General features: G+C 42.4%; 1 protein-coding gene across 1 annotated transcript; it reads right to left on the minus strand.

Annotated features, from left to right (window-relative positions):
* Positions 1 to 388: 388 nt before the first annotated feature.
* HSBP1 (heat shock factor binding protein 1) lies at positions 389 to 4,107 on the minus strand. Its single transcript, XM_033070152.1, has 4 exons — positions 4,027 to 4,107; positions 3,538 to 3,604; positions 2,801 to 2,920; positions 389 to 1,728 (listed from the first exon to the last, which is right to left on the minus strand). Exons 1-3 carry the CDS (start codon positions 4,069 to 4,071, stop codon positions 2,802 to 2,804), a joined length of 231 nt encoding a protein of 76 aa, XP_032926043.1. The 5' UTR covers positions 4,072 to 4,107; the 3' UTR covers positions 389 to 1,728; position 2,801.
* Between the last annotated feature and the right edge of the window lie 23,156 nt (positions 4,108 to 27,263).

Below are 27,263 nucleotides of genomic sequence, written 5' to 3' on the forward strand. Positions count from 1 at the left end.
GGGAAAATCCTGGAAGTTATCCTGCCAGAATAAACCTGAGGAAAGCAGGGCTGTGCTGCTGCTGCTCAGGGGAGGGTGCAGGCACATTCCATCTGTGCCCAGGAGGAACACAGCCAGATAAGGATTTATAACATTAGACATCATGTGAGAATGTACATGCATAAACATCACACAAAATGATTATCCACTTTAACATACTCTCCTATGTTCTAATTAGCTGCTAAAGTCCAGCTCTGCCAGGGCATGAATCATCACCTTTTTATTACACAGAGCACACCTGGATTTTCAGACTGTATTCTGAGTAACAGCTGAGCTAAAGTCTTTTTATAGCTTACAACTAAATAGAATCCCCACATAATTACACACTTGTGCTTTAACACACATGACCTGTTTGTTACCACACAGCATTTATTAGATTTTTTTGAAATGACATTACAAAGGACCTAAGGCTGGTATTACAAGTATGTATCCATACATTTCTCATGTTCACAAAATTCCCCTGTTATTATGAGCTTTTATTCCATTTTTTTTTTTTGGAAAAATGACCTGTCATATTGCCTTCACAGCACTCAGGTGCTAATTTGGTGGCATTTAGGGAGCAGTTTAAGTGTGGTCCACCTGCAACTGCTGCCTGCCACTAGTGCTTGCTGAAAATTGCATTTGAAGCTGGAGGAGCATTGCAATGATTGTCAGGAATAGCTGACATTGGTCATTTTTCTTCACAAGTGACACAGTACAGACTCTCCCAAACTCACCTTCCATGGCCAAAATGTAATAAATACAGACTCCAGGCCCAACCATGTGGGTGTGACTAGAAAAGCAAACACTTCTCTAAATCAAGTATTTTGAAGTTATTCCAAGAAAAGCAAGGCTGTAGAAATCTACCTGGATTCTCTTTTTTTTGTTCCTCATGCATCACTGCCTTGTTAGCAAACTTGTGTCCAAGGAGGCAGTGATTCCCACACTGCCATCCCTGCCCTGTCCAGCATCAATCCCAGTCCCATTCCAGTTATGGATCAAAGGAATGCCAAAGGAGTGTCAAAGCAGAGTGAAAATCCTTCAGTGCCACAGAGAGATTGTTCACAGCTCCTTGTGTGCCCAGCTGTCCCAGCATGGGGTGGCAGTGGCTGCTCTGATGTCTCATGGTCAATCTGCATTTCTGGTTCAGGCTCCAGGAGCACACCAGGAGTAGGAGAGATGATTTTGATGTTCAGTGTCTCTTGTTTCCAAAAATCACCTTTATTACATGTATGAAAAACAACACAATCCTCAACTAGTGAGTGCCTGATGCTCAGAGCTACAATTAATGCAATGAATGAAGTTTCAATCTTGTGCTTCACTCCACAAACTCACGTAGGACAAGGCAAGATTCTCATTTGGTGGGAGCCACTAAATGCTGAGCTATCAAACATGAAACATCTAGAAAAGTACAGGAAAGAGAAAAAAGTGACTCCACAAGAAAATACACCCAGGAGTTGAGATCCATAAGATCTGTGTTTTAATAACACAACCAAGTGATCCTCATAACAAGAATTCAAAAAGTGAAATTACAGTACACAAATCAAAATAGAAACTAACCCTACCCCACCTATACAATGTACATTAGGAATGCAAGCTCTGTAACAATATAAAAATGCTTTCACACACTGGAGTTGCAAAAAGCCATTCTTTAATTCCAAGGATTTGTAGAAAAAAAAGTCATCTTCCATGACTTGAGTTGTTGGCAACCTGTGGAGGGAAAAATAATGAGATTACTGAGAAGGAAGATAATCATGCTCATCAGAGATTTTCATTTGTGGGGTTCAGGCCACTGGAAATGACACTGAGAGCAATAAAGCCAGTAATAATTTATATTTTTAACAAGATAACACAAAAATAGATACCTTAACAAGCAAGAATGTATCTGTTACCAACACACAGGCCCACTGTAATACAAGTCAGCAGTCAGAAATGCTGAAAGAACATATAACACAATTTACCTTTGAGGAAATCTCTTTCTCCAGGGAGCACTGCCCTGGGACATGGATTGTCTCATGCCTACTGCACTCTTAGGCAGGTTATGACAAGTCTAGATCTAAAGATCCCTGAACTCTGCTGTTAATAAACTGTATGCCATTCCTTAAAAGTGTCCTTTAACACATCAGAATTTTGTATTTGCTGAAGAAGTCAACTCCACCAATAAACACTATTTTCAAATACACTACACACTGCTATGCTGTAAAATCATTTATTCATTTTACAGAAAACCAGAACTCCTGGGTCACCTCTTGCTCCTGAAACACTTCTGGGGTGTTGCTGAGAACCAGGACCTGCTTGTTGGCAGCTGTGTGGGAGTCACTGCTCCCTGCCAGCTCCTGGTTACACACAGGAGGAGTTTACAGCTGAGTTACTCCTCAGCAGCACTTGTGGCTGCAGTGCTTCTCTGGGCAGTCTGTTCCAAAGCCTGCCTGCCTTTTCTATGGAGAAATCCCTCCTGGTGTCCAACCTGAGCCCCCCTGGCACAACTTGGGCTGGAGCACAGCCTGATCCCCCCATCCATCCCCTCCTGTCAGGGAGTTGTGCAGAGCCAGGAGGGTCCCTCTGAGCCCCCTTTTCTCCAGGCTGAGCCCCCTCAGCAGCTCCTGGTGCTGCAGCCCCGTTCTGTTCCCTGGCCATGCTCTCTCTCCCCAGCACAATTCTCCCTCTGTGTAATTCCACTATGCACAACTCCCAGACCCCCTCACAAACCAAGGAGAAGCTCCCTCCCTGTTCAAGTCAGTAATTCCACACTCCCAGGGGTTTGTTGCAAGAAGCAATTTACTTTAGCCCTTGTTGGAAGCTGGGGTCTTGTTCTCTCCCTCGAGCTCCTCCACGCCCGCCTGCATCATGAGGTCGGCGATGTTCCTCTCCAGGTCATCGATGCGGCAGCTCATGTCATCAACTGCCCAGGGGTCAAGGAAGGACAGAGCCTGCCTCAGGGAACCCCACAGGGCAGGGACACTTCCATCATCCCAGGCTGCTCCAAGCCTGGCCTTGGGCACTTCCAGGGATCCAGGGCAGCCACAGCTGCTCTGTGCCAGGGCCTGCCCACCCTCACAGGGCAGAATTCCTTCCCCACATCCCATCCAACCCTGCTCCCTTTCAATCTGAGCCCATTCCCTCCATCCTGTCACTCCAGGCTCTTACAAACAGTCCCATTCCACCTTTCCTGTGGGCTCCCTTCAAGGTACTGCAAGGCAGCAGTGAGGTCACCTCGAAGTTCACTTCTGCAGGTGAACAATCCCAATTCTCTCTGCCTTTCCTGCCAGCAGAGCTGCTCCATCCCTCTGAGCACTCTGGTGCCTCCTCTGGACTCTCTCCAGGTCCTTCCCTTCCCAGCACTGGAAGTGGATAACATTCCTCTACAAGTGGGGAACGCTTGCTTGGTTTAACTGTTTTTATCATTACAGCTTTGATCAAACACTTATGGCCACTTCAAATTTATCTTACAAACCCCACTGGCAAACAGACTTCGTGACATTTGTAATCCTGCACCCATCTGAGTTTACAAAAGGATATTTCTTCCAATGATTTGGTCAGACATGGTTTGAAACTTGTCCTGCATTTGCTGGAGCAATGTCTGCACCTAATAGGGGGAAAAAAAGAAATGTTTTGTTTCCTTCAGAGGCTGTTACCCAATCTCATCTAGTAAGTACTATTCTTTCACTGAGAACCTCAGAACTCTGCAGTATAATTACATCTATACGTAAAAATGGTGTTTAAATCCATGTATAACGAGACGAACTGACACTTAGAGGAAATAACCGTAAGATGCAGAAACCGCCCGCGTTCCCCAGGCAGGACCAAACCCACAGGAGCGGCTCGCAGGGCCCTGCCCATCACACGGGGCACCTGTGGGTGACACCGAACGGTCTGGGATGAGGGCACCATCTCCTTCCACCCCCTGCCGCGGGCAGCGACCCCTTCCGCGGACACGGCTCATTCAGGAGAGGGATTTCCCCTCTCCTCCTCCCCTTCCAGCCCGTTCGCGGCCCGCCCGCCCCTCACCACGGCCGTCAGGTCCTGCACGCTCTTGGGGTCGGTCTCGGCCATGGTCGCTCCGGTGGCGGCTCCACTTCCGGGCCGCGCCCCGCCACTTCCGCCTCTCGCGAGAGCTTCCGGCCCGCGGCATTGTGGGAAATGTAGTCCTTCCCCTCATCCCTCAGTAGGCCGCAAATCCGCCCCGGCTATTAAAGCTTTTCATTGTTTATACGTTCCGGCTGAAAGTTTCATAGTTATATTATTAATTATCCTTCTATCTTCTGTTGGTTTTTAGCTCCGTAGGTTGGCAGGTGGTGTTAAATCATTCCATGTAAGAAGCATCTCTGCTCTAAGGTTTACACGTTTTTGAACCACAGCTGTTGTCTCTATTTTATACAGTTTTGTTCCTGAAGTCTTCACTTCTTTACACAAAGAAAAAAAGTTATTTATTTCCCAGTTTTGTTATTATTTTTTAATGCACAATATTGGAATGTTCCTTTATTTTATTTCTTGCTTTCTTTTGGATGAGCAGTTAAGCTTAGGCAGGTCTTATCTTTTGGATGTTAACAATCTACCCAGAATTAGATGAAAATTTAAAGGATGACATTTCATGAAGATTTCTTAGAGAATCCATTGGCATTTCTGCTGCTTTGAATAGACAAAGCTGGATGATTTGATTATAAATACTTCATGTGTGGAGAAGAATAGGTAATTATTCTCAGTGCCTGCTCCACTGAGATGTTTTTTCCCTTACGTTATTGAGTTAAAAGAATTTTGGCAAATGAATCACGAATTTACAGCTACAGATCTCAGACTGAAATTAAGGAGAGTTGAATTTTTTTCCTCATGGAAATTTGAAACGTGGCCTTCCAACTCCAAGTCCATAAAACCAGGAGAAAAGCCCATTTGGAGATGGACAGAGGTGCCATTGGAAAACAAACGGACACCATGGAAGCCAGCGTGGAAACCTGGCCAGGAAAAAGAGCAATTACACTCTGAATATTGGGCAATTCCAAAAACTTTGCAAAATGTGTAAATCTGCAACCCTGGAGCAGTCCCTGCTCTGCCTGAATCCGCTGTGAAACTCCCCTGATCACAGTTAGATCAATGCTGAGCCCTTTCTGTAAAACCCACCCACTGAGGGGTGAACAGAACCAACATTTGTTTGTTCAGTGTCATGGTGGGAGAGGAAAGGGTTTCCAAGTGCAGATTCCAGGCTGACAGTCTAATTTACCTTCCCAAATGGCTCAGCAGAACGACTTCTTCATTTTCTGCCCAAACTCTCAGCACATGAAAATCTGCACTTGGCTCTGCTGTGGAGAGATTGTGATGTTCCCGTGCTTTAACCCAGAATATTCTGAATTTAGCGACCTCTAAGCAATGCTGCTAGTTTCCTGTAGTTTTCCATGCACTTAAAAAGTTTTTTCATGATGGACAACAACAAAAAATAGCCCAAGCCCATCATGCCTCTGCTGGTTTCGAGCCATGTGGTTGCAATCCAGCATGAGCAATAAATTCTGAGCTGTGCCTGGGCTCCAGACAGCTGCTTGTGAGCAGAGCTGCTTTCCAACCTGTTTGCCTGGCACACAGCAGCTCCCTGCTGCATTATTCACTTTGTTCCCTGCCCAGCATGCTGGGTGCTTGTGACATGTGAGTGAAATTCAATTACTCCAGCCTGTCCAAACAAACCCTCAGGAGCTGTCTCCTGGAGGAAGAGAGCTTTGGGTAATGTGATCATGCCCCAGGCTGTCCCTGCTCTCCCAGGGGAGGCATTGATGGAGCCAAGGCAAGATCCTCTTCCTGCTGTTATAAATGAGAAACAAAACTCTCAATTTTTAGCAAAATTTAGGTTGCTTTATTTTATATAGACAGGGCAAAGCAGCGCTGGGGAGGTGTGAGGGGTCACTGCCCACACCATGCTCCACTTAATCTGAGTTTGCAGCTTCTTCTTATAGTGTGGTACCTCGTGGTAATCAATAATTTTTGTTTTCTTGCTATCATAATTTTGCCAGGCAAGCAGTGATTGGTCGCTGAAATAAAAATCTGTGTGAAAGTCTCTGGGAGTCAGTCCCATAGATGAGCATCTGGTCTTGGTAGATAAAACTCCCAAAAATTGGGAAGTTCTGGTCTTTGTGGATAGGCAGTCGTTGATAAAACAAAGGCAGGAAGTCTGATTTTGCAAAATCAATCAGATTATTGGAAAGTCTGATTTTACCTGGTAGTAGATACAAATTATTTAGAAACATAATATTCATCACAGGGGATTTAAAATAAAATGGTTTTCCTTCATCAAGGGTCCATGCTTCACTTCAGACCCTTGTATTTTGGTTTATATAAACCCCAATACTTTATAATTAACACAAATCTTTTATCAATTATCACACTTCTGTGCACTCCCTGCAGGCCAGCTCGGGTCAGGGTGGGTGAGAATGAGCAGGAAAAAAACACCACAAAAAACACCACAGAAGGGAAAGGCTCTCTCCAGCAGCCCTGGTGGGATTTGGGGCTCACATGGATCCTTTTCAGTGGGACACTGGGTCATGTTTAGAGCTCACACGAAGGGTTAAGGGATGGAGTGAAGTGTAAAAGCTCCTGTTGTGTGTCCCTGTTGTTCCTGCCCCAGGAAGGGAAGGTTCTGTGGGTTAAAAGTGGCAAATTGGTGCTGCAACATCCAAGTCTTGAGATTTAGCCCTCCTCCAGTTATAAAGGTGATGGGGAAGCCACACATGTATCACTTGTTCTACCACCCTGCAAAAACTGATAGCACGAGTGAGATTGGATTTTTTTTCCCCTTCTAATACTGGGGAAGAAATGCTATCAATTGTTTTAATCCCTGCTCTTTCTCAGGCAAATTTTGCAATGTCTTCAGTAGAAAAAAAATACAGAAAATTATTATCACAGACAAACTTGAAATGCCACTGGTGAAAAATCAGCACTTCTTCAAGCAAATCACAGCTGGCAATGTGAAGTGCTTTAAAAGAAAAAAAAACAAAACTATTTTAATTATAGACAGTATCTCATAGCAGCACAACATTCCTAGATGGTCTCTGCACAGCATTCCAGTCCTGCCCAGCTGTGCTGGAATTTGTGCTCCTGCCTGCAGACACCAGAAGAGCTGATATCCTCTGGTGCTCCCACACCTCACCTTTAATTCCAACCTGAGTTTCAGATTGTGTCAGTGCTGCCTCTATCCATCTCTTTCCTCATGGGAATTTAACAGCAGCTCATTCTAACATTGGACTTGTGGTTCTGCAAAGATTCCCAGTGCAGGGAAATCACCCAATTCATGCCTGGGAAAAAATGACCATGGGTCCAAATTTCTTCTGCTTCTGTTTCCAAGCAAGCATTTCCCACTGCAGCTGTGTCTGCAGCTCCTCAGGCTGGGTTCAGGGAGTTGTTTGATCCCAGGCACAGTGCTGGGAATGAAAACAACTCTTCTTGGGCCTTAAAACTCTGCCTGGTTTTTTGACTTCATTGATAGTACAGAATCATTTCCAGTTCTGGGATGCCATACTTTGGCAGTGCTTATTTGTGCAGTAAAATGCACAAAAATATACAATATCAAATGCACAAAAATACACAATATCAAATGCACAAAAATACACAATATCAAGCCATCAAAGTGTGGGCAGGACTGCTGCCATCATCTCCTTGCATGATTGTAGCTCTGTCTGGTTCTGTGCCTGTGCCAAGCAGGATTTGGAAAGGATCACACAGCCACAGCCCACTGGGATGAAACACCCAGCAGGTTTAGGAAGAAATTAAATTAAACTATCACCCTAATTGCATGGCAGGAAAATCCAGCTCTTGTAATTCTGGCTACTCTAGCTTAGAAAGGTTTTTAGTGTATTTTAAGTTGTAGAATGAATTCATTAGAAGCATAAACTGAAGGGACATGGAAGTCATCTCTCATTGAGGCTGCACAGGCTGAAAAATTTCAAGCTATGTGTTGTTTCAAAAATTGTATCTGCATGCATGAGTGCCAAGGGAAGAGTTAGGGTTAATAAATTCTCAATTTCCTGCTTTCAAATGTCAAAACACATGACTTGAGCAGGGTCAGTGACACAGGCACATAAATCAGAGAGTGATGGCAACTGAGAGGAATCCCATTTGGAAAATAAATTGGAGGTGGAAAACAATCCTGGAAACAACGTGATAAATGCTTGTGAATCAACATTGTCAATGTGTTATTTGTGCACTCTGAGGTTTTGTTATCCAGCCAGCCATGAGTAAAGCTCCATCTCAAGCTGGTGGCTGCTCCCCTGCACTTCCCCTGCTCGTGATCATATTGACTGTTGGCATCAGCCTCGTGCAGAATAATGACAGATTCTGCTGCTTTCATCTTCCCTTCAGACCTGCAGCACCAGGGCCTGGGCAGCTCACAGAGGGGGACACTCAGAGCACCTGCAATTATTGCTGAAAGTGATTGAATTGACCTTGCCAGGAAAAAAAATTAAAATTTCTTTGTTAATTCATTTTCTGGTGTGGGGACAGGCCAGCTAAAGAAGAGGCAGGCACCACAGAGGTGCTTTGGGGTGTTAAAGGGGGGATGAAGTTCTCTCAGCAATTTGGCCATTGCATTTTTACATCTATCAGTCTGAGTAACACCACAGTTATTGTGTGCCAAGTTAAAATGTCATTAAAGGGTTAAAATAATGGCAATAAAAAGAACTTGTTTCACCATTACAGTTTGCAAGTGAAAGTTCTGCTCTGCTGGCAAGAGACTTGTGGAATATTCCTGGAACTCATTTCCCACTGTCCTGCAGATTGCAATGCAGATTTGAAATCAACATCTGCAGGTAATTCCTGTTGAGATTAAAAAAAATCAGAAATTTGGCATTCAGAGAGGAACTCAGCCTGGAGCAAGGGCATCTCAGGAAGCTCCTCACCATCACTGTCCCTCTTGGGTTGTGTTTTTAACCCACTGTGAATAAATGAGCCAGCACAGCTAAATGTGAGGGGACAAAAACTTCACCCAGCAGGAGCAGGAAGGGTCACCAGGCTGTGCTTCTACCTGCCTCAAAGTACCTTTGGATATCAGGAAAAATGGGCAAATTAGATTTACTTAATTTTTTTAATGTGTATTTTTTATAATCCCAAATGTCCACTGTGTTCAGTATTGTAATTTCTGGGGCCAGTGGGACCCTTTGTTGGGCTGTGGGTGAGAGGAGTGCTGGTGCTTTGGCTGGACCTGGAAAGGAGAAGGAAAAGCCCTTTTTTTGTCCTTTAAACCAAATGGCAGCCATTGATTTCAACAGGAAATCACTGCTCCCATCAGGAGAAACTCTGGGGACATCTCCCCAAAAACTCCTTTGTTCCCAAAGGATGTAGGAGTTGCTTCATTTCACAAAGTTCTTTGAATTTAATTTTCTACCTTCATTTATTCAGAGTGGAGAGCCCTGGTAACCCCTGCAGTTCCCTGGGGCAAAACTGAGGCAGGAGCTGCCCAGGTGGGTGCCAGGGCTGCTTTACTGCTTTTTACTCATGTCAAAATCCCCAAATTGGCAGAGTTCTGCTCCCTTGTCAATCTGCCTGATGCACCAGCTAAATGCTTGTTGCAAAGTCACATCAGAGCATTTTAAAAAAAATCACAATGCACTTGTTAATTTTCTGCTCTGAATAGTTTAGGAGAGCTCAGTGATGCTGGGGCAACACAAAAGTAATTTTGCACCAGAGCCAGGATAATCCATCAGGGTGTTGCCAGCACTATTGATGTGGTCTGGGATGGAGTTTGACTTGAAGGATGAAGAGGAAATTAAGTATAACAGAGTGATAATGGAATGATCAATGCTGCTTGCTGCAGACTCGGTGTGTGCACTGAAAAGGAAGATGTTCTGTGCTGGCCAGGGGTGTGCAAGGGAGGTGATCAGTCTTGTCTGAAATGCAGAGCTAAATGGAAGTCATTAGTGTGGCAGGGTTAACACTTTACAACAGGGCTTTACAACAGAAAGGGTGAAACAAGAAGGAGGAGATGATGTCCCAGTCTGTCTCCTTCAAGAGAGCATAAATAGCTCTGGGGCTTGTCACAAAATTCCCTTTTCTCAGTAACCACGGTTCTGTTTTCTCTCATAAACATTGAGAGTAAAGATGTGGAGGAGTCCCTTTCCTCTAGCATTTGAGTAGCCTGGCTTGTGAACCAAAAACCTGTTGTTATAAAAACTCTTTTTTTGTTATTAACAGTCTGATTTCCATGGGGGAACAAAGTCATCGGTTTGGGACAAAGATTTTCTTTTTAATGGGACTCTCTAGAAGGAGTCTTCACTCAACAGGAAAAGCTGAGTATTATGGGCTCAGAGCCATCTAGCACGAAGCTTTTTGGTCATAAGTGCTCCTGAAAACTGATCTGGGCAGGAAAAGTTCTGTGTCCCACCTTGGGAATGCCCCACAGTCAGCAGGACTGGTCTCTGTGGCAGACATGTCTGCAAAATTCTCTTTGGGTGGCTCCTTTTGGAATTTTTGATGATGTTAATGGTTCCCACCTGGGAGAAGGAGACTTCTGAATGTCTGATTGCCTGTAGGATGTGGCATTTATTATTTATCCTACATGCTTTTGTTGCTGGTTGTTGCTGAACATCCTCATCCTCGTGGTTCCAGTGCTTTTATAGGATGGCAAGTTCTCAGGAAGTCATTATGGCATTCATTAGGGACCTCCATCTATTTCCCATCCTTCCAGGCATGTAGGAGTTTCAGTGTCCCCCCAACTATTTTATTTTGACTTGTTGCAAGGGATGTATTTCTGCCCTCTGGATGTTTTATCACAGCCAGTGAGGTCTTTGTAGACAGCATCTGATCCACTCCCTGAAATGTTTTTCCTCAATAATATCAGATTTTGAACTAGATAATGGGATTGCCTTATCCCAGTCATATGGCTGAAAATATCTTGTGGGGTCAAAATTTCATTATTTTAATCTTCCATTGACCATTCTATGAACCTTTGCAATTCACTGTGGCTTTTCTACAAAACTAAATTGCTTAGCAGTGGCTTGTATTAAATCTTTTTATAACATCCCTGAAGAGTCAGTAGCTTTCTAAGACAAGATCTTCTAAAATTCCTTTTCAAACTTTTATTTCTTGGCATTACTGGCCATTCAAAGGCTGTGTCATTTACCTTTTTCTATCTAATGTTAAACCAAGTTTTAAGCCATTCACAAGGCAATCAGCATTTTGGCTTTACATTTGTGTAGATAAATTGCATAGAAAGTTTAATTAATTATATATCCACAATGAGTCATAACAGGCTTGTAATTCAGAACTGCAGAGTCTGACCATCACCAGAGCAATTCTGTCTGTGATTTAGGGGGTGCCAATCACTACATTGGTGCTCTGGAATTGGCACTTTTGGTCAAAACAGAGAGTTTTGAGGCAAACAGAAGAGAACTGAATTGATATTTGGGGAATCATTGGAATATGGAAGCCAGCCACCAGTTTCAGAGATCATTAGGATTTTAAAAGCCTGGGATGAGCAGGAATTTTTCAGAAATGAGGCATTCAGAGAGGAACTCTCTGAGCAAAGATTCTCATGAAGTTCTTCCCCATCACTGTCCTCCTTGGGCTGTGTTTTCAACCCACTGTGAATAAATTCCATTCTCCCAGTACATCACTGCATGGATCTTTATCATTACTTTTATTCAAAATTAGAGTTGTTGGGGATTTTCTCCTTTTTCCTCTATTTTTTGTGAAAGTGTGTGCATTTTCAAACCAGATGCAACCTGAGCCAAAACTCTGGAGTGTTTACTCCAGAAATCTGCATTTGGTCAAACACATTATTTCATATCTGCATACCCCTGGTTTTTACCATCTCTTCCCCTCTTGAAGCATCAACAGTAGTCAGCAAAAATCTCACAGTCTAATGATCCCTTCAAAATGAGCAGGAAATAAATTACAGCAGGAGCCACACGAGGTGGATGACATGATTTAACTGAGTCCCTGAAGAATTAGTCTGGTGATTATGGGAAGTGTCTTTTTAAATGAGGTAATTTGAAATTAAGTCTCTTTTTCATATCTACTTAGCACAGTCTATTGTTCAGTCTGTGGCTCAGGTTGGTATCTGATGTTTAAAACTGCATTGCCCAGAGTGTCTCCTGATGAGTTTAAAGTCATTTGAGACCCAATGCTACACTTGCAATGAGATTAGGAACCAGAGTGGTTAAAATGAGTTTTTCCGCTGCTAAAAAAGATACTGCTGTATAATTCAGAACTTCTCAAAAGAGAAAATAATTTAAAAGACTGGAAGGTTGAAAATAATCCACCTTGAGAGAATCTGCTGGCCAGAGCATGCAGCCAGCTCCTGCAGGCTGCAGTTCCCTTTCTGAGGATATTCCCCATGGATCAGATCAAGCACTGCTGGTTAAAAGTGCTGGGGAGCAGAAATGCCTGAGAGCTCATTCAAACAGCAAGAGAGATTTGTGATTTCAGTCTTTCAGTCTCTGCCTTTTACACTCTCCTTTCAGAAATCATTAGGGATACACTGAAATATCCCATTTATTACAGTGAATTCAGATGCCTAGTGACAATAAATGCTGTTATGGGTCTGGGTCTGGTTACTGCCAGGCACAGGTGTGGTCTGACTGGGTGAGGGGGCAAAAAGCTGGATAATAATATTAATAATAACAATAACAATAACAATAATAATAATAATAATAAAATAGTTATTGATGTTGTTGTTATTAATGTTATTAATGTTATTATTGTTATTATCTCTCAAGGCTGGTGAATAAGGCCCAGATTTTCCAACAGCTGGGTGGACAGGAAAGTATCCAAGATAAGTGTTGCCTGCCCCCCAAATTGCAATTTTTTGCTTCTGCAGCTGGCTGAGGCCAGCTCCTCTTTGTGCACTGGATGTGCCCAAGGAAAGGAGGAAGGTCACAGGGAAATTACACTCCCCACTCCAAACACATCAGCATTATCACAAACCAATAAATGGTTTTCTCTTCTGCTGCACCCTGTGTCCAGCCTGCCCTGGCAATCTCACTCTGGAGTTGGAGTGAACCTCAGCCTTTGATTTCCATCCTCCACAGGGAGGTTTTCAGCTGACAGCCAGAAATCAGGCAGCTTACAACACAAGTTCAGTGTCTTGAGTCCCAAACACTGGCTTTACAAATTGCACTTCCATTATGTAAAATAAAGCGATTTATAAATTGGCAGTGGATGTGATGCTTCAGTGCACACTGGTGAGCTGGATAAATTTGACAGGCTGAAACCAGCTGCTTTCCAAAGGAACAAGTCCTGCTCCATGATCCTGTGTCAGATAAGCCTGCTAATCTTCCAGATTCAGGTAGATCAGGTTTAAATTCTGGCTTTAGCCATTTTAATCTGGTATGAAATGCATGGATGGAAGCTGTAAATTTGTTTGTCTCACTCAGGTTTCTCTTGTTATAAGGCTGCTTATCAGAAATAATAAATCCATGCACTTTTTTCTTCTGAAACACTGGCAAGGTATAATTATATCATGATTTATTTTACAACATCAAGACCAGGGCTTGAAATATTTACTCAGGAAAAAATTAGAAACCACAGAGAGCAATCAATCATCCACAACTAGAGAGCTGAAATTCCTCCTGTGTCCATTCAGTAGGCTGAGTACAGAATAACCCTGTGATTGAGATCTCTGACAGAGGCAAAGAATAAAATTCAGCTTTTTTGATTTGTAATGCCCTTTCAGGCTGAGCCTTATTAATGCACCTCATCCTGAGAAACAGGCACAAACAGCAGTCCAGGCTTTTTAATCCAAGGACACAAAGAATTAGTGGAAATATTAACAATTTGGGGCCCAAATAACTGAGTTATATGGCATGTTGTTGAGTTTTGGGTTGTTTTGTTGTTTTTTTAAAATAGTCAGATCTTCTCCAAAAGTTTCCAGTTGTGTGAGATGGTGTTTGGGGTTTGGTGGAGGGATGTGCCACTGATTTTTGCCTGTGATATTTCCCTTTTCTCCTGGTGGATTCATCTCGTCCTGGGTGTGTTTTCAGATCCCAACCAGTGGCTGCAACTTTGGATGCAAACAGGAAAACCTCTTGTGGCATTTAACTGTGTGAGGAGACAGAAGTGCATTACAAACCCTCAATGGGTAAAAAGTGCCCACCCTGGAGCTGTAATGAATGGGAAGCAAGCTGATCTGAGAAAGAACAATCAGCCTGCCTCTGAAAGAATTATCCCTATTTTCAAGCCTGAATTTTCAAGTAACTGTAGATCACTATGCAGAAAATTATTTTTCATATCTAATTTATGTTCACTAAAAGGATCATAAAATTCTCCAGATTGTGCTTTTTCCAATTTCCAGCTGTCTCAGGAAGACTAAGAATTGCCACCATAACTCTAACTCTTGATGTGTGTTTAGTTATCAAAACACTTTGTTACATCACTCCAGAAGCCTTGACATTAATAGCCAGTTCTTCAACTTCTTTATTCAAGTGAATGGTGAGCTGAGAATTATAAAATGCAATGGAATTGGTGTCAAATGAATTGATTATTCAATGAAAATTCAAATAACTGAGCAGGCAGATAACCAGACCTGAATCACAGAATGAGGTCAGGAAGGAATTCCTGTTTCATAATTTCATCATTTCAGCAGGTTTTTGGGGTTTGTTCTGTAAATGAGATGTGGTTTTGTCACTGTTCTTGTCCCCTCAAAACCAGCTGTGCACAGCAACCTCACACAGCTCATTCCAGGAGTTATTCACTAAATCTAAAGTTGGTTTTGTTTATTTTACTGGACTTTGCTGGTTTACATCAGCTGGGGATATAATAAACTTTCTTAGGATTTTCCACCAATTCCTGCAAATCCAAGAGTGAATGTGAATAAAAATTTCTGACTGTGTGGGTTTTGAGGTGTGCTGAGTGTGGAAGGACTCTCAGCCCCATCTAGCAAACATATGCAGGTGCATTTTGGCCAAAACACCCTGGAAATGATGCTGTTCATATCTTTGATTTTGAAATGGAACATTCACTGAAATTAGAATGCTGCAGTAAAATTGAACAGATCTACTTTTCTGTTAGGAAAGTTATTTTCCAATAGAAATAAACCCCAAATCTTCCATTTTATTCAGACTGCAGGAGATATTAATCTTCCAAACTGGCTGTTTGCAAACAGGAATATCTGCTAAGGTCTTTCTTTTTTTCTTCTTTTTTCTTGTAACTCACTCCAGAGAAACATTTTCCAAAATCCCCTTCCAGCACGAGCTCTGTCATCTCACTGCAGGCCAAATGAAATCCTTCCTTGCCTCTCTATCCCTAAGAAATTCATTAGGGAGCCATAGCAGAGCTGATAATTAGCTGTGAGGGACTTGCAGCAGATGTTGAATATTGTAGCACTGATAGTTTTGCACTTGGAGATCTGAGATGCTGGAAGCTCATCCATTACTGAGGAATGGTTGCTGTCATCTCCAGGCACTGGCTAAAGGAATTCAGGAGATAAGTCAGCCAGTGAATATATCAGCTGATTAATAAAAATTCCACACAGCCCTGGAGTATCCTGGATTTGGAGCCAGCTCAGACTCTCATTGTTGGTGCAATGATGCTCCAACACCGAGCTGAAACCACCAATCCAAGATTTGTAGCTTCCAACCAGCTGCTCCCTGAGCACTGATTTGGGTTGAGTTTCTCTAAAAAGCTACAAGGCAGCAGCAAATTGGGTACCACAAGTGGGAAATGCAGGAGATGGAGAGCAGAGCCAAGCAGAGATAAAAGGAACAAGGCTTTTGAAGCCTGCTGTGATGTGCCTGGTCCCTTTGAGAGGAATGTTTCACGTGCTTTATTCTGGAGAAGCACTGTTAACATTTTCCTCCTGCAGATCATCACAGTGCTCAGTCCCAGGCTCCAGGGATGGATGTGTGCTGCCAGATTGACAGGGAATATTGAAATCCATAAATTCAGGAAGCCAAAGCTGGTTCTGCAGCTGTTGGGGAGGCTCTGTGCAGCCCCACACCCCCATCCTTGTCCTCCCAGCTCACTGCATCCCTGCCAGAGCTTCCCTGGGGCACAGAGCCCCCAGTGCCAGCTGCTGGGAAAGGTCTGAACTTCCAGCTGACCTTCCCAGTGCCCCTCTGAGCTGCCCTTGCTCCCAGGGAAGGGCCTGGCCCTGTGCATAGCCATTAGGATCCCTAATTTTAGCAGCTGCATCTGTTTAATTGGAGCTCTCAGCAGAGCAGGGAGCCTGGGGGCAAGCGAGGCTTCGCTCAGATATGAATTGCAAATGTTTTAAAGCTTCCTTCTGTCCTGGATAAAACCTCCCAAGGGCTCTGATGTTTGTGCTGCTCCCATTCCAGGTCGGTTCCTGCACTTGGATAGGAAGTTTCTTCCAGTGCAGAGAATATTTAATGGATGTATACAAATATCTACTGAATGTGTGCCATCTTTGCTGTACAGCAGGGCAATAAACATTTCTCAGAGCTACTATAGATATTTGTACATTTTAAAGGCTGTTTTGGACCATTTGCAGAACTTTCTGCATGAGTTGAGTGCTGAACTCTTTTTGTTGAGAGCTGTCAAAATTCCCTTAAGCACTAAAATCTGTTTACAAAGTCCAAAATCCAAGCCACCTTCCAAAACCTTAAGCATTTTGTGGGAGTTTCTCTGAGAATCTCTCTCCAAGATCTGCATTTATCATTGTCACTTTTACCTGGTAATCAAGCCTGAACACCACTGATACTGCAATAGAGAACTTGGTGGGAGGTGCTGCTGAAAATGTATAAATTAAAAATAAAAGGCAAACCTGATGTAGGATTGTGCTGGGAGGTTGACTCTGCACTCACCATCTTTCTCATTAAAAAAACTTTAATTTTTTCTAAATGTCTTGCTAAATTATCACTCCTCACAGCATTTTGTCAGTGCTTTGCTGACACCTCTTCAAACTCTGCCAACCCCTTCAAATAAAACCTTTTCCAGTTGTGCCAGGCCCTGATCACCAGTGCAAGCAGAGTTGCCTGATTTATAGAAAAATGTTATTATTATTATTAGTGCTAAGTTGTAAAAAAAAAAAAAAATAACACCACCAGTGCTTCTTGATCTCTGCTGTTCTGTACACACAGTTTTTAGAAAATGAATTATTCTGGAAGAGGTAAATGGGAAAATATTGCTGTTGAAATAAAAAGTCACCTTACCAAGCCAGCTTTTGAGAACCTGGGAATCCTTTTTCCTGAAAAAGAAACAAAGCATTTCGTCCTACTTTTCTAGAGATTAGCTTTTGTTTAATCTTCCAATCTTCTGGCATCCTGAATCACTGACTACTCTAATAACAACATACTACTTAATCCTTATGAAACATGTAGTGATAATTCAGCCTAAGAAACAATTGGTGCTTTACTTTTAGCTGCCAGCTAAAAGCTTAAGCTGAACTTTCTGCTTTTACATTAAAAAAAAAGAGGGTTTTTTCCCTCTTTTTTTTATCCCCTAGTGAATTCTCTAATCATATATTCCCAGTTATTTCAGGCATCTCCATCCTAGATAGACAGCTCTTATTGTTTTATTTTATATTCTCTTAGAGAAAACTGAAGGTCCACTCTTCCACTTTGTCATTAAACAAGAAATTACAGGTAGTGCTCATATCTAAAGTTCTGATCTTGCTTCACATAAATCAACATTTGTTGTCTTTGGAAGGAAACAGCTGTTTTGTAAAAAGAAAGAAAAAATAGATTGAAAAAGGTCTGCAGAATGTCATTAATATTTTCTGATTATATGAGGAAATATGTTTTGAGAAAAGAAAGTTCTTAATAAATCACTGTCCCTTCTTCACCTTCTGTGGGCTCCTGTGAGCAGACACCCTTCCTCTCTAGAGGTAAAATTTTACTCAGGGTAAAATTTACTAATTTTACTCAGGGTAAGATTTGCTGGACCTGCAGAGAAGGAGTGAAGAGTAACCCTGGGTCAGACCTCAATTCTGTCCTTTCATCAGCTTCATGTGAACCAAAAATCCACAGGCCAGGCTGGGCTGATGATCAAAATCATGTTTGCTCTTTCATGACTGACTTGAATCTCCTTTGGTTTTGTGGTTATTTTTTTTTTAATCTGGTTTAATTTCAGCAGAGATTTATCTGCAGGGGAAAGGCTGAGGTTTAAAGATCAATTCATTTTGTTCCTTCTCCCCACCCACCTTTTCAGGAGTAATTTGTTTGCCCTTCTCTCAGCTTGCACACGTTATATTTGCATTTGTAGGTGATGAAATACTTGACTGACTTTTAATACTTCTGTAATTTGGTCCACTTGTTCTCCTCCACGAGAAGAGAGGTAATTTGTTTCACCAGGAATCTTTTGAGCTCTGAGCTGGAGCTCCCACTCTGGAAAGGCACACATCAATAACCAAATCTATTTGCTGCTTTCAGAGGGAATTCATTGTGAAGGAGGGCTGGGCCCGATTTTCTCTGCTATTGATGCCTCTGAAGTGTGAAAGGACACAGAATAAAGTGTGTGACAAATCCTGACTCTTCTAAATAGGGCCAGAAAACCCCTGAGTGTGCCTAACACAGCATTCTGCTGCTGCACTGTCCTGGCAAATTCACTGTGCCATTTTTCCTGCCTGAGGAGATGATTTTCACATAAAGATAGAGCTTTGGATGAGTGCCACCAACAGCTTTTCCCTTTTTCTTCTGCCTTTTGGCTCCCTTTACAGAGACTGAGCTCCTCAACAAGGGAAGAGCCATCTCTGAGTTAATTCATCAGGCTTGGGGTGAGGGACAGCCAGGATCATTAGGAGTTATTAGGGATCAGTTTGGTCTTTATGGGGAATTCTGGCACCTGGGACTGAGGGGTCACCCTCAACAAAAAAAAAAAAAATAAATCATCTTTTCTGTAGAGAATTCACTGGAGGAAACGAGCTGGGGTTTCCCTTTCATTCTTTCAAGTTAGAACCAGCTTCTCTTGCATTATTTGTTGGCTGAGGGTATCAGGTGTTCATTCTGAGTGCTGCAAGACAACACTGCACACAAGTTATCTGTGCCATGGGACACTGAGGGCTTTAATTAACTCAGGCTTGGATGATCTGAGTGTAGAGGAGCAGCAGGCCTGAGGTCCAGGGTGCTGAGAGCTGCCCAAAATCCTTATCTTGGTAGCTGAACACAATCCCTATTCCTCCAAATCCTGTTTGCAACTTTTGTTTTCCCTGGTGGCTTGAGAAGGTGCTGCCCTGGGGCAAATCATTCTTTGGGGGAGGAGAATTTCTCCTGAACTGCAGCATCCATCTGGGAATTAATCCCTCTATGGGCTAAAGGCAAATCCTGTGGTTCTGTGGGTAACATATGGAATAAACACACTGTTGGAATTCAGAAACTTGGGGGTTTTGAGGTTTTTTTGTGGGTTTTGATACTGATTTTTAGGAGAATACTGTTTTTGACTCAAGGCTTTGGAGAAGGCTTCCAAGTTTGAGTGATGGAGTTAAAATCATGGATGTGTTGTTAGATAAAAGTGTGTGATTTCACATGGTGAGGGTTTTTTTAATATAGTAATGGGTATGGGACAAGGTGGAGATTTTTGGGTGTTGTCTCTTCTTCATTCTTCATGATTTCAGGCAGTAGTTTCTAGTTGGACAGTCAGTGCTGCACTGCAGGTCGCAGCAATTTGGTTATTGGGTCAAAAGTATAAATAACACAGGTGTTAATTCTCTATTGGACTGTTTAGCTTTAAGAGACCTTGTAGCAGCTGGATCCATCTCCATTTTGCTCACTTTTATTTGGTAGCTGGAAGCGTTGCTGAACTCTCTGTACTTCAGCTAAGATTTAATAAACAACCAAGCCCAAACATGAGAAAATTTATTTCCTTCGTGTTTTTAATCCTAACTCTAAAGAAAAAAAAAAAAAGAAAAAAACCCCCAAAACCCAAAAAAACCAAGCCATTAATTAAAATAGTACAGTTCCCACATTTACAACATACCTGGCTCTGAGATTAGCTCAGAGTGGTGCCAATAATATGGGTTTTATCCCCATTCACTTCAGAGCTGGACTCCTTGCAGGTCCCTGTGATTCAAATTTTAAACATTTTTATTTTTTGTCCCTCAGCAGCAGGATCCACTCCTGCCCTCTGGGTAAACCTGAATAAAATTAAATGTTAATTTGCAATCTTGCCTTCATGCTAAGCTAGCCAGAGTCTTTTATTGTTCATTTCACAGCTCTCAGAGCCCCAGCACCTGGAAAATCTGGAGCCTGGTGAACGATGTCTCTGGTTAGGAATGAGTGCAATGCTCTGCTGAGCTTGGAAATGTGTTCAGGTTTATGTGGCTTTGTCATGCAGAGGAGCTGAGAGATTTGCAGAGCAAAGCTCAGGTGAGAGGAGATTGCAGGAGTGGAGAGCTGAAGGTAAAGGCACAACAAAGATCTCGAGGTGATTCTGGGGTAAACCTGAGCATTTAGATTATCAGGAGATTCCAGTTGGTGACTGAGGAGGAAACTAGAAAATCTCAAGTTGCATTTGTTGGAAATGTTGGAAAGCACTATGTAATGATAGGACAAGGAGGAATGGCTTTAAACTGGGAGAGGGAAGATTTAGATTAGATTTAAGGAATAAATTCTCCCCTGTGAGGGTGGGCAGGGCTGGCACAGAGTGCACAGAGCAGCTGTGGCTGCCCCTGGATCCCTGGAGTGTCCCAGGCCGGGCTGGACAGGGCTGGGAGCAGCCTGGGACAGTGGGAGGTGTCCCTGCTATGACAGGGGTGGCACTGGATGATTTTTAAGATCCCTTCCAACCCAAACCAGTCTGGGTGCTCACAGTCTGCTGTGTGGTTTCAGAGGCCAGAGACATCTTTTTGTCAGGTCAAGTGAACTCTGATCTGGTAATTCAAATGTTAACAAAATAGAAAAGATAAGAATATAAGAATGGGATGGGATGGGATGGGATGGGATGGGATGGGATGGGATGGGATGGGATGGGATGGGATGGGATGGGATGGGATGGGATGGGATGGGATGGGATGGGATGGGAGAATAGAATAGAATAGAATAGAATAGAATAGAATAGAATAGAATAGAATAGAATAGAATAGAATAGAATAGAATAGAATAGAATAGAATAGAATAGAATAGAATAGAATAGAATAGAATAGAATAGAATAGAATAGAATAGAATAGAATAGAATAGAATAGAATAGAATAGAAGGGATCTTCACAGTGACCTGACTGGGGATCCTGTCTGGCCCCAGTTTTGGGCTCAGATCTGTCTGTAAGAGAGCTGGAACACAGCCCCTGGAGAGTGAGCACATCCATCCGTGTGTGCCTCACTTCCTTGAGAGGCTGGAGGAGTGGGAGAAAATCCTCAGCACTGCTGTCTCAGTGCTGGCTGAGCCCCAAAGCACTGTTCCTGCAGATTCAGCTGTGCTCACATTTGGAGCATCTGGTGATCAGACATCTCCTCAGTCATTTCCTTCACTCAGTCACCGAGGGGCAGGGCTGGAGGGGGCAGGGCGAGGGCACAGAGGGTTCCAGAAGTGCAGCTGCAGGTCACAGCTGGGGATGGGCCAGCTTGGAGAGTGCCTGACCCTGGAATTGCTGATCCTCCTGCAGGCAGGGGAGGAAAAATGGATGGACCCATGCAGAACAAGGAGAGGGAGGGAAAGGGAGGGGAAGGGAGGGAGGGAGGAAGGAAGGAAGGAAGGAAGGAAGGAAGGAAGGAAGGAAGGAAGGAAGGAAGGAAGGAAGGAAGGAAGGAAGGAAGGAAGGAAGGAAGGAAGGAAGGAAGGAAGGAAGGAAGGAAGGAAGGAAGGAAGGAAGGAAGGAAGGAAGGAAGGAAGGAAGGAAGGAAGGAAGGAAGGAAGGAAGGAAGGAAGGAAGGAAATTACATCCCATGAGCTGGAAATTGTGATTTCTTCTGGGCAAACCCACAGGTTCCATGAGCAAAAACCCGACTAGTGCACTTCCCTCTAGACCTGCTTCCCTGCATGCACACACAGCACCCTGGGACAATTTCCTTGGGTAGATTTTGGCAGGGTTAAGCCTGTCCAGAGTGCTCAGCTCAGAAGCCACTTGACTTACCCACCACATTTTCCAAGAGGAAAACTTCCCAAACCATTCTAAGCTTGATTATTCAGCAGAAAAGCAGTCATGAGAAATGAGTGCTGTATCTGCCTTGTTCAATGTGCTGCTCCAGGACTTTCTGGCTGTGTTTTCTTGCTCTCTGAATAAAACAGGAAGATCACATAAATATTGGCAGTCCTTGGTGCTGCCTTTTAGCCAGAGCTGAGCCAGCAAACAGCTCTGTCTGTGCCAATTTCTCTCTCAGAATGAACGTGCCCTTGTCAGCACCTATTTAGTTATAAATTGAATATATTCTGCCTCATACACAGGGACACAACTATTCCCTGGTACTTTAGAGGCTGGGATGTTCTTTGCTGTTGGTGGCCATTTGGTGGACTCTTCTTGTTGGAAACAGAACAAATCAAGGATTCCATGGGGTTTTTTAAATTCCTCTTTCCCACCAGAATCAGCCTGGAAATCTTTGAAGACCTTGTGAAATTCCCTCTCTTTTGGAAATGCAAGTGCTTGGGAGTGTTCTGTATAAATCAGTAGCTATATGCAGTCAGGATGTCTTGTGCAGTGGTAGGAATGTGAAAAACACGTTTTACTTTTGGTATTTAAAAGGTTCAATAAAAAGATAATAGGAGACACACATAAAGCAAAGGGTTAAAACTGCCAGGTGCTTTGGGAATGCCACTATAAATACATTTTAAATGTATTTTAAATACATTTTAAAGTGTATTTAAATGCAACATCTACCTGTTGCATATTCATAGTCCTTCATGTATAGTCAAAATTTTCTGGGAACTATTTAGCATGGCCACTCCTTGGGTCTGCCTTTTTAGAGCATGCATGTTTTTGGCTTGTGGTTTTAATCTTTTTTTAAATTATTTTTTAATTTGGGTAGTGGCCCTGGCCTTTTGCAGATGGTGAGTGTTGATAATTGTTGTCTTAGCTGCAGGGTCTTTGTTACACGTTTAAGGGTTGTTATTTTAAGCAGACTATCTCTAAAAAACTTATGTCTAACTTTTGCTATTAGAAGAAAAGGAAAAAAGCCTATATTCATCCAGAAAAACTGTTTTAACATTATACATACAGCATTTATCTCAATATTTGCAAAAAGCCAACAATATGTCATGCACTTATAACAGGAATAAAGATAAAAATGGATTGCAAAATCTTGAGGTTGTGTCTGGGTTTGCAACTCTTGTGAACAGTTTGCAGGACGTGCAGTCCAACAAAACTTGTGAGCCTGGAGTCTTGATCTCAGAGGTAAAAGAAAGGTTGAACTTTCTCTTCATAGTCCTGATCTGACTTTTTTTTTTCATTTCAGGAGGACAGAGATTTATTTACACCACACCTGGGCTGCTGCTCTCCCTGTCTGTGCTACCCCACACGGAGGGAGAGGCAGGCAGAAACATCTGTCACAATCTCTGTTATTTCAATAAAATGAAGTACAGCCGAGCATAAAATTTAACTGCCTTATCATAATATTTAGTTGTACTTTTAGGGCTTTCAGTGTGCTGGGTGATTGAAGCTCTGCAGACTTTCAAAAAGCTGGAAGCACTTTGAAATTAGCACAGGAATTATCCCAGGACCTGTAGAAATGGGCCTTTAATTTGCTGTTGTTTCAATAGATAGGATTAAAGCCCAGCAAATTTATCTACTGACATATTTTTGCTCTTTTGGGAGATAATTTGAAACTTATTTTTCTTCTGTGTTGTGTTCTTTTCAATATCCTTGCTCTAAAGATTAATTTCTGTGTATTTTCATTGCTGTTTTGGGGGGGTGTTTTGTTTTTTTTTTAAATGCCAGTTGTGTAATAACACAAAGAAATGGACCCTTGTTGCAGTTTTGCTCAGAAATGCATCATTTCTCGAGTTTTAAATTCCATTAGAACATTCCTCAAACTCTGAATCCCTTATGGGATAAATCTCTTTGACCTTCAATTTTCCTCAGATATCTTTTTATCAGAACGAAATGAGTTTAATTTGTTTTAGCATGCATACTCACACCCTAATGAGCTGACAGTGTTATCTTGATCAGCTCTGCAAATGACTGCTCTAAATCCTGCCAGCCCCAGTCAAGGTATGAACCTTGGATCCAGCCTGGAATTGCAGATGAAGTGTGTGGTTTCACCTTCTCTTTCCTAAAAATATCCTCTGAAAATCAAGGTAATTGTGCTGGAGGAATGTATTCATGAAGCTTTGCTGAACTGTGTAATAGTTTTTTTTTCTTTAATGATGAGCTCATAGCTTTTTGTCTCTCAGAAGCTTTGAGTCTGTGGTCTTTGAGCAGAGCTGATTTTTGGGAAATTCTCATATAAGAGTCTCTCAGAGGGAGAAGAGCTCTGACTAATTTGGTGTGGAACGAGACAGCTCAGAAAGCTGCAGGAGAGCCAGGTGTAAGTATAACATCAGACCAATGAAAACACAAATTATTTGGAAAATCAGATCCTCGAGGCATAAACCTTTGATTGTTTCCTGTTTTGTTGCTCAAAACCAGGGATTTGCAAATGAAACTTTAATTAGAAAATTTTAATGGCTATTTTCTTAAAGGAGGGTCTGACACACTTAAAGGGCAGTACAAGAGCTGCTGGTGGAAGAACATAAAAGCACTTTGTTTTATTAATATTCTTTATTCATGAGTGCAGCCCAATTATCTTTAACATTTCTCACACAGTACCTTTAAGGTGATGAATCCTAATAAGAAATTTCTTTAACTTTGTGGAGCAAAGGAACAATTCCTGATGTGGGCAAGAGAATCCATGGAATTGAGGAAGGACTTCACCTGTGTGCTGTCAGCAAATTCTCCTTAAATAAAGTGAAATATCCTTGGATTCCCAGAGAGGCTTCACTGCCCTGCAAGTTCAGCATTAATTGTTCCTCGTCTGCTTGAGCTTCAGGCAGCAGGAAAATTCTGTACTGGTCCATTTGCTCTTGCTGAGAACAGTCTCTTGAAAGAGGATTAAATTATTTTGAAGAAGCTGAAACAAAACCTGTTGGCTCATGTGACTGGCTAATATCTGGCTGAACATTAGAATGAAATTTTGGAAGACATTAGGACTTAATTATATGCATGTCTGGAGTTCTGTGCTAATACATTAAGTCCTAATGATTTTTTTTTAAACACAATTTTTCAGCTATGAAGCAGTAGAGCTTTTCATTAAAATGTGAAGTGTTGTTTATGATGATTATCTTTTGTGATGATTATGTTTTATTACTGATGGTAACAGGCTGTAACTGTCAGAGAGGACCTGAAGGGTCTTTTACAGCCCCTCCCTTTTAGAAATGTGCTTGATTTTTACAGCAGCTGTAGTTATGGCAGGAATTGGGTATGAAAATAATGAAATCTGAGTTGGATTTGTATCCCTCTTGCTGGATCTGCTGTAATAATCTGCTCAAATGCTCCTTTAGCACTTTTGCTTAGTGCTGCTAATCCAGGCTTGGATTTTTGTGTGAGTTCTGTGATGCTGTTCTGATTGCAGATCTTACAGTACACAAGCTTTGGGTTGGGCTCTTCCCCCCTCCTTGAGCATTTCCCTGGCGTAAGGGAACTACAGGAACACTGAACTTTGAGGAAAATCAGTTTTTTGAGAGCTGTCTTCTATCAGAAATGAAATGATAAAGACAGGAGCACAGGGGGAGGGGAAACACTTAGGTTCTTCATCTTTTTCTTGTGAGCATCACTTCAGCCATCCAGGAACAAAATAACCCAGAGCATCAGGTTTCATCCTAATATTGCAAATTAACAACTGGAGCTTGCCCAGCAGACCTGCAGCCCGTGGTTCAGGGAAGGAGTGGAAGCCCCATTGCTACCAAAATAAAAAGTTCACAGCAAGGAATTCAATATTTTCAGTAAAATTTCATTTTACCATGCAGAAACTTGCCTGCATTTAGGAAACATGACTTTTCTATCAGCCTTTTAATCAGTTTTAGCTTCTACATGTGGCTGATAATTTATTACTTGTAGAAGTTAAAAGTGGGAATGTGCTGTACTTCTCCCTCTCCTTGACCTTTTAGGTTTTCATCATTATTTATAGATTACTGCAATGTATTAAAATAATTTTCTGCACCAAAAAGAGGGAGAAAATCTTTCGTGGGGAAAAAAACCAGAAGGGACATGCTGAGTGTAATTTCTGTCAGCAGATGTGCTTAATTATCAAAATAACTGCACAACAGTGTTTGGGTGTGTTTGAAATAAAACTGTTGACCAGGGCAAGTTTTAAATAGTTCTGCTATAATTAATGCATGGCATATGCAGTCCACTCCTTGAATTCTTCTGCAGTTTGCTCCTAAAATAAAACACTGTTTTCTCAATGAATTTGTGGCTTAATCAACCTGGTAACTTTATGTTATGAATGTCAGTGGCTGGATGCAAAGACAGGTGGAAAGCAGATTTCAGGAGTTCTAATAGTAGGCTGAAATAATAAAATACTGCACCTATGAAATTAAAATTAGTTAATTACTGAGATAATCACATGTCTATCTTATGTAAGGCTTCAGAGGAGAAACAGCTGGAGGACAGCTGGGAGGTACCAGGGCTGCAGAGAAACCTGGAACAATCTGCAGAACCCCTGAAGAAATGAGAGTCAGGTCAGAGCAAAGGTCTCAGCCCCTCTCTGGGATTTCAACATCACAGAAAATTCCCATTTAGCCCTGATGAAAAGCCATTCTGTGTTGTGGGTCCAGCTCAGATCAAGGGGGATGTCCTGGCTGTGTTTTGTGTTCTCTCAGGCTGCTGTTCACAGCAGGATGGAATCCTGATTTCCCCCAAAAAGCAGCACTATGGGAGTTTTAGGTTCCTACAACAGCAGGAGGGGTTGCTGTGTCACAGCAGCAGCCAGAAACCTCAAAAGAGATGCACAGCATTGCTGGGGCTGCCCAGGGTGACTCCCCTGGGTGATGGGTGCTGTTCCTCTGCCACTCCTGGCCTTCAGATCCAGGGAAAAGGCTTTGAAGGCGCAGGAGCCGGGTTCCAGGCAGCTCAACTGCTCTTTTAATTAAATCTGGTTAGGAAATGATGCCATCCTGGCAACAACAGTGTCTGCTAATTGTAACTGCTTGTTCTGCATTTGTTACTCAGTTGAGTTACACGGGCACTAAATGTTCCTCCCAACATATTTTTCCCTCCCCTGTAACACAGTGAATCATGCAGGACTTTTTTTTTTTTTTTTTTTTTTTTTTTCTGTGAGAGCTGGTGCAGCCCAGACCCAGCTAGCTGTTAGAGGAGATTGAAGTTAAAATGTGAGTGATGGTCCAAATTCTGCTGGAGGTGCAAACACTCAGTTCCCTGTCAAGCCCTGGTGATTTGTTTGTTTGTTTGAACTCTGTG

Source organism: Catharus ustulatus, chromosome 11 (assembly GCF_009819885.2).
Source record: "Catharus ustulatus isolate bCatUst1 chromosome 11, bCatUst1.pri.v2, whole genome shotgun sequence".
NCBI lineage: Eukaryota > Metazoa > Chordata > Aves > Passeriformes > Turdidae > Catharus > Catharus ustulatus.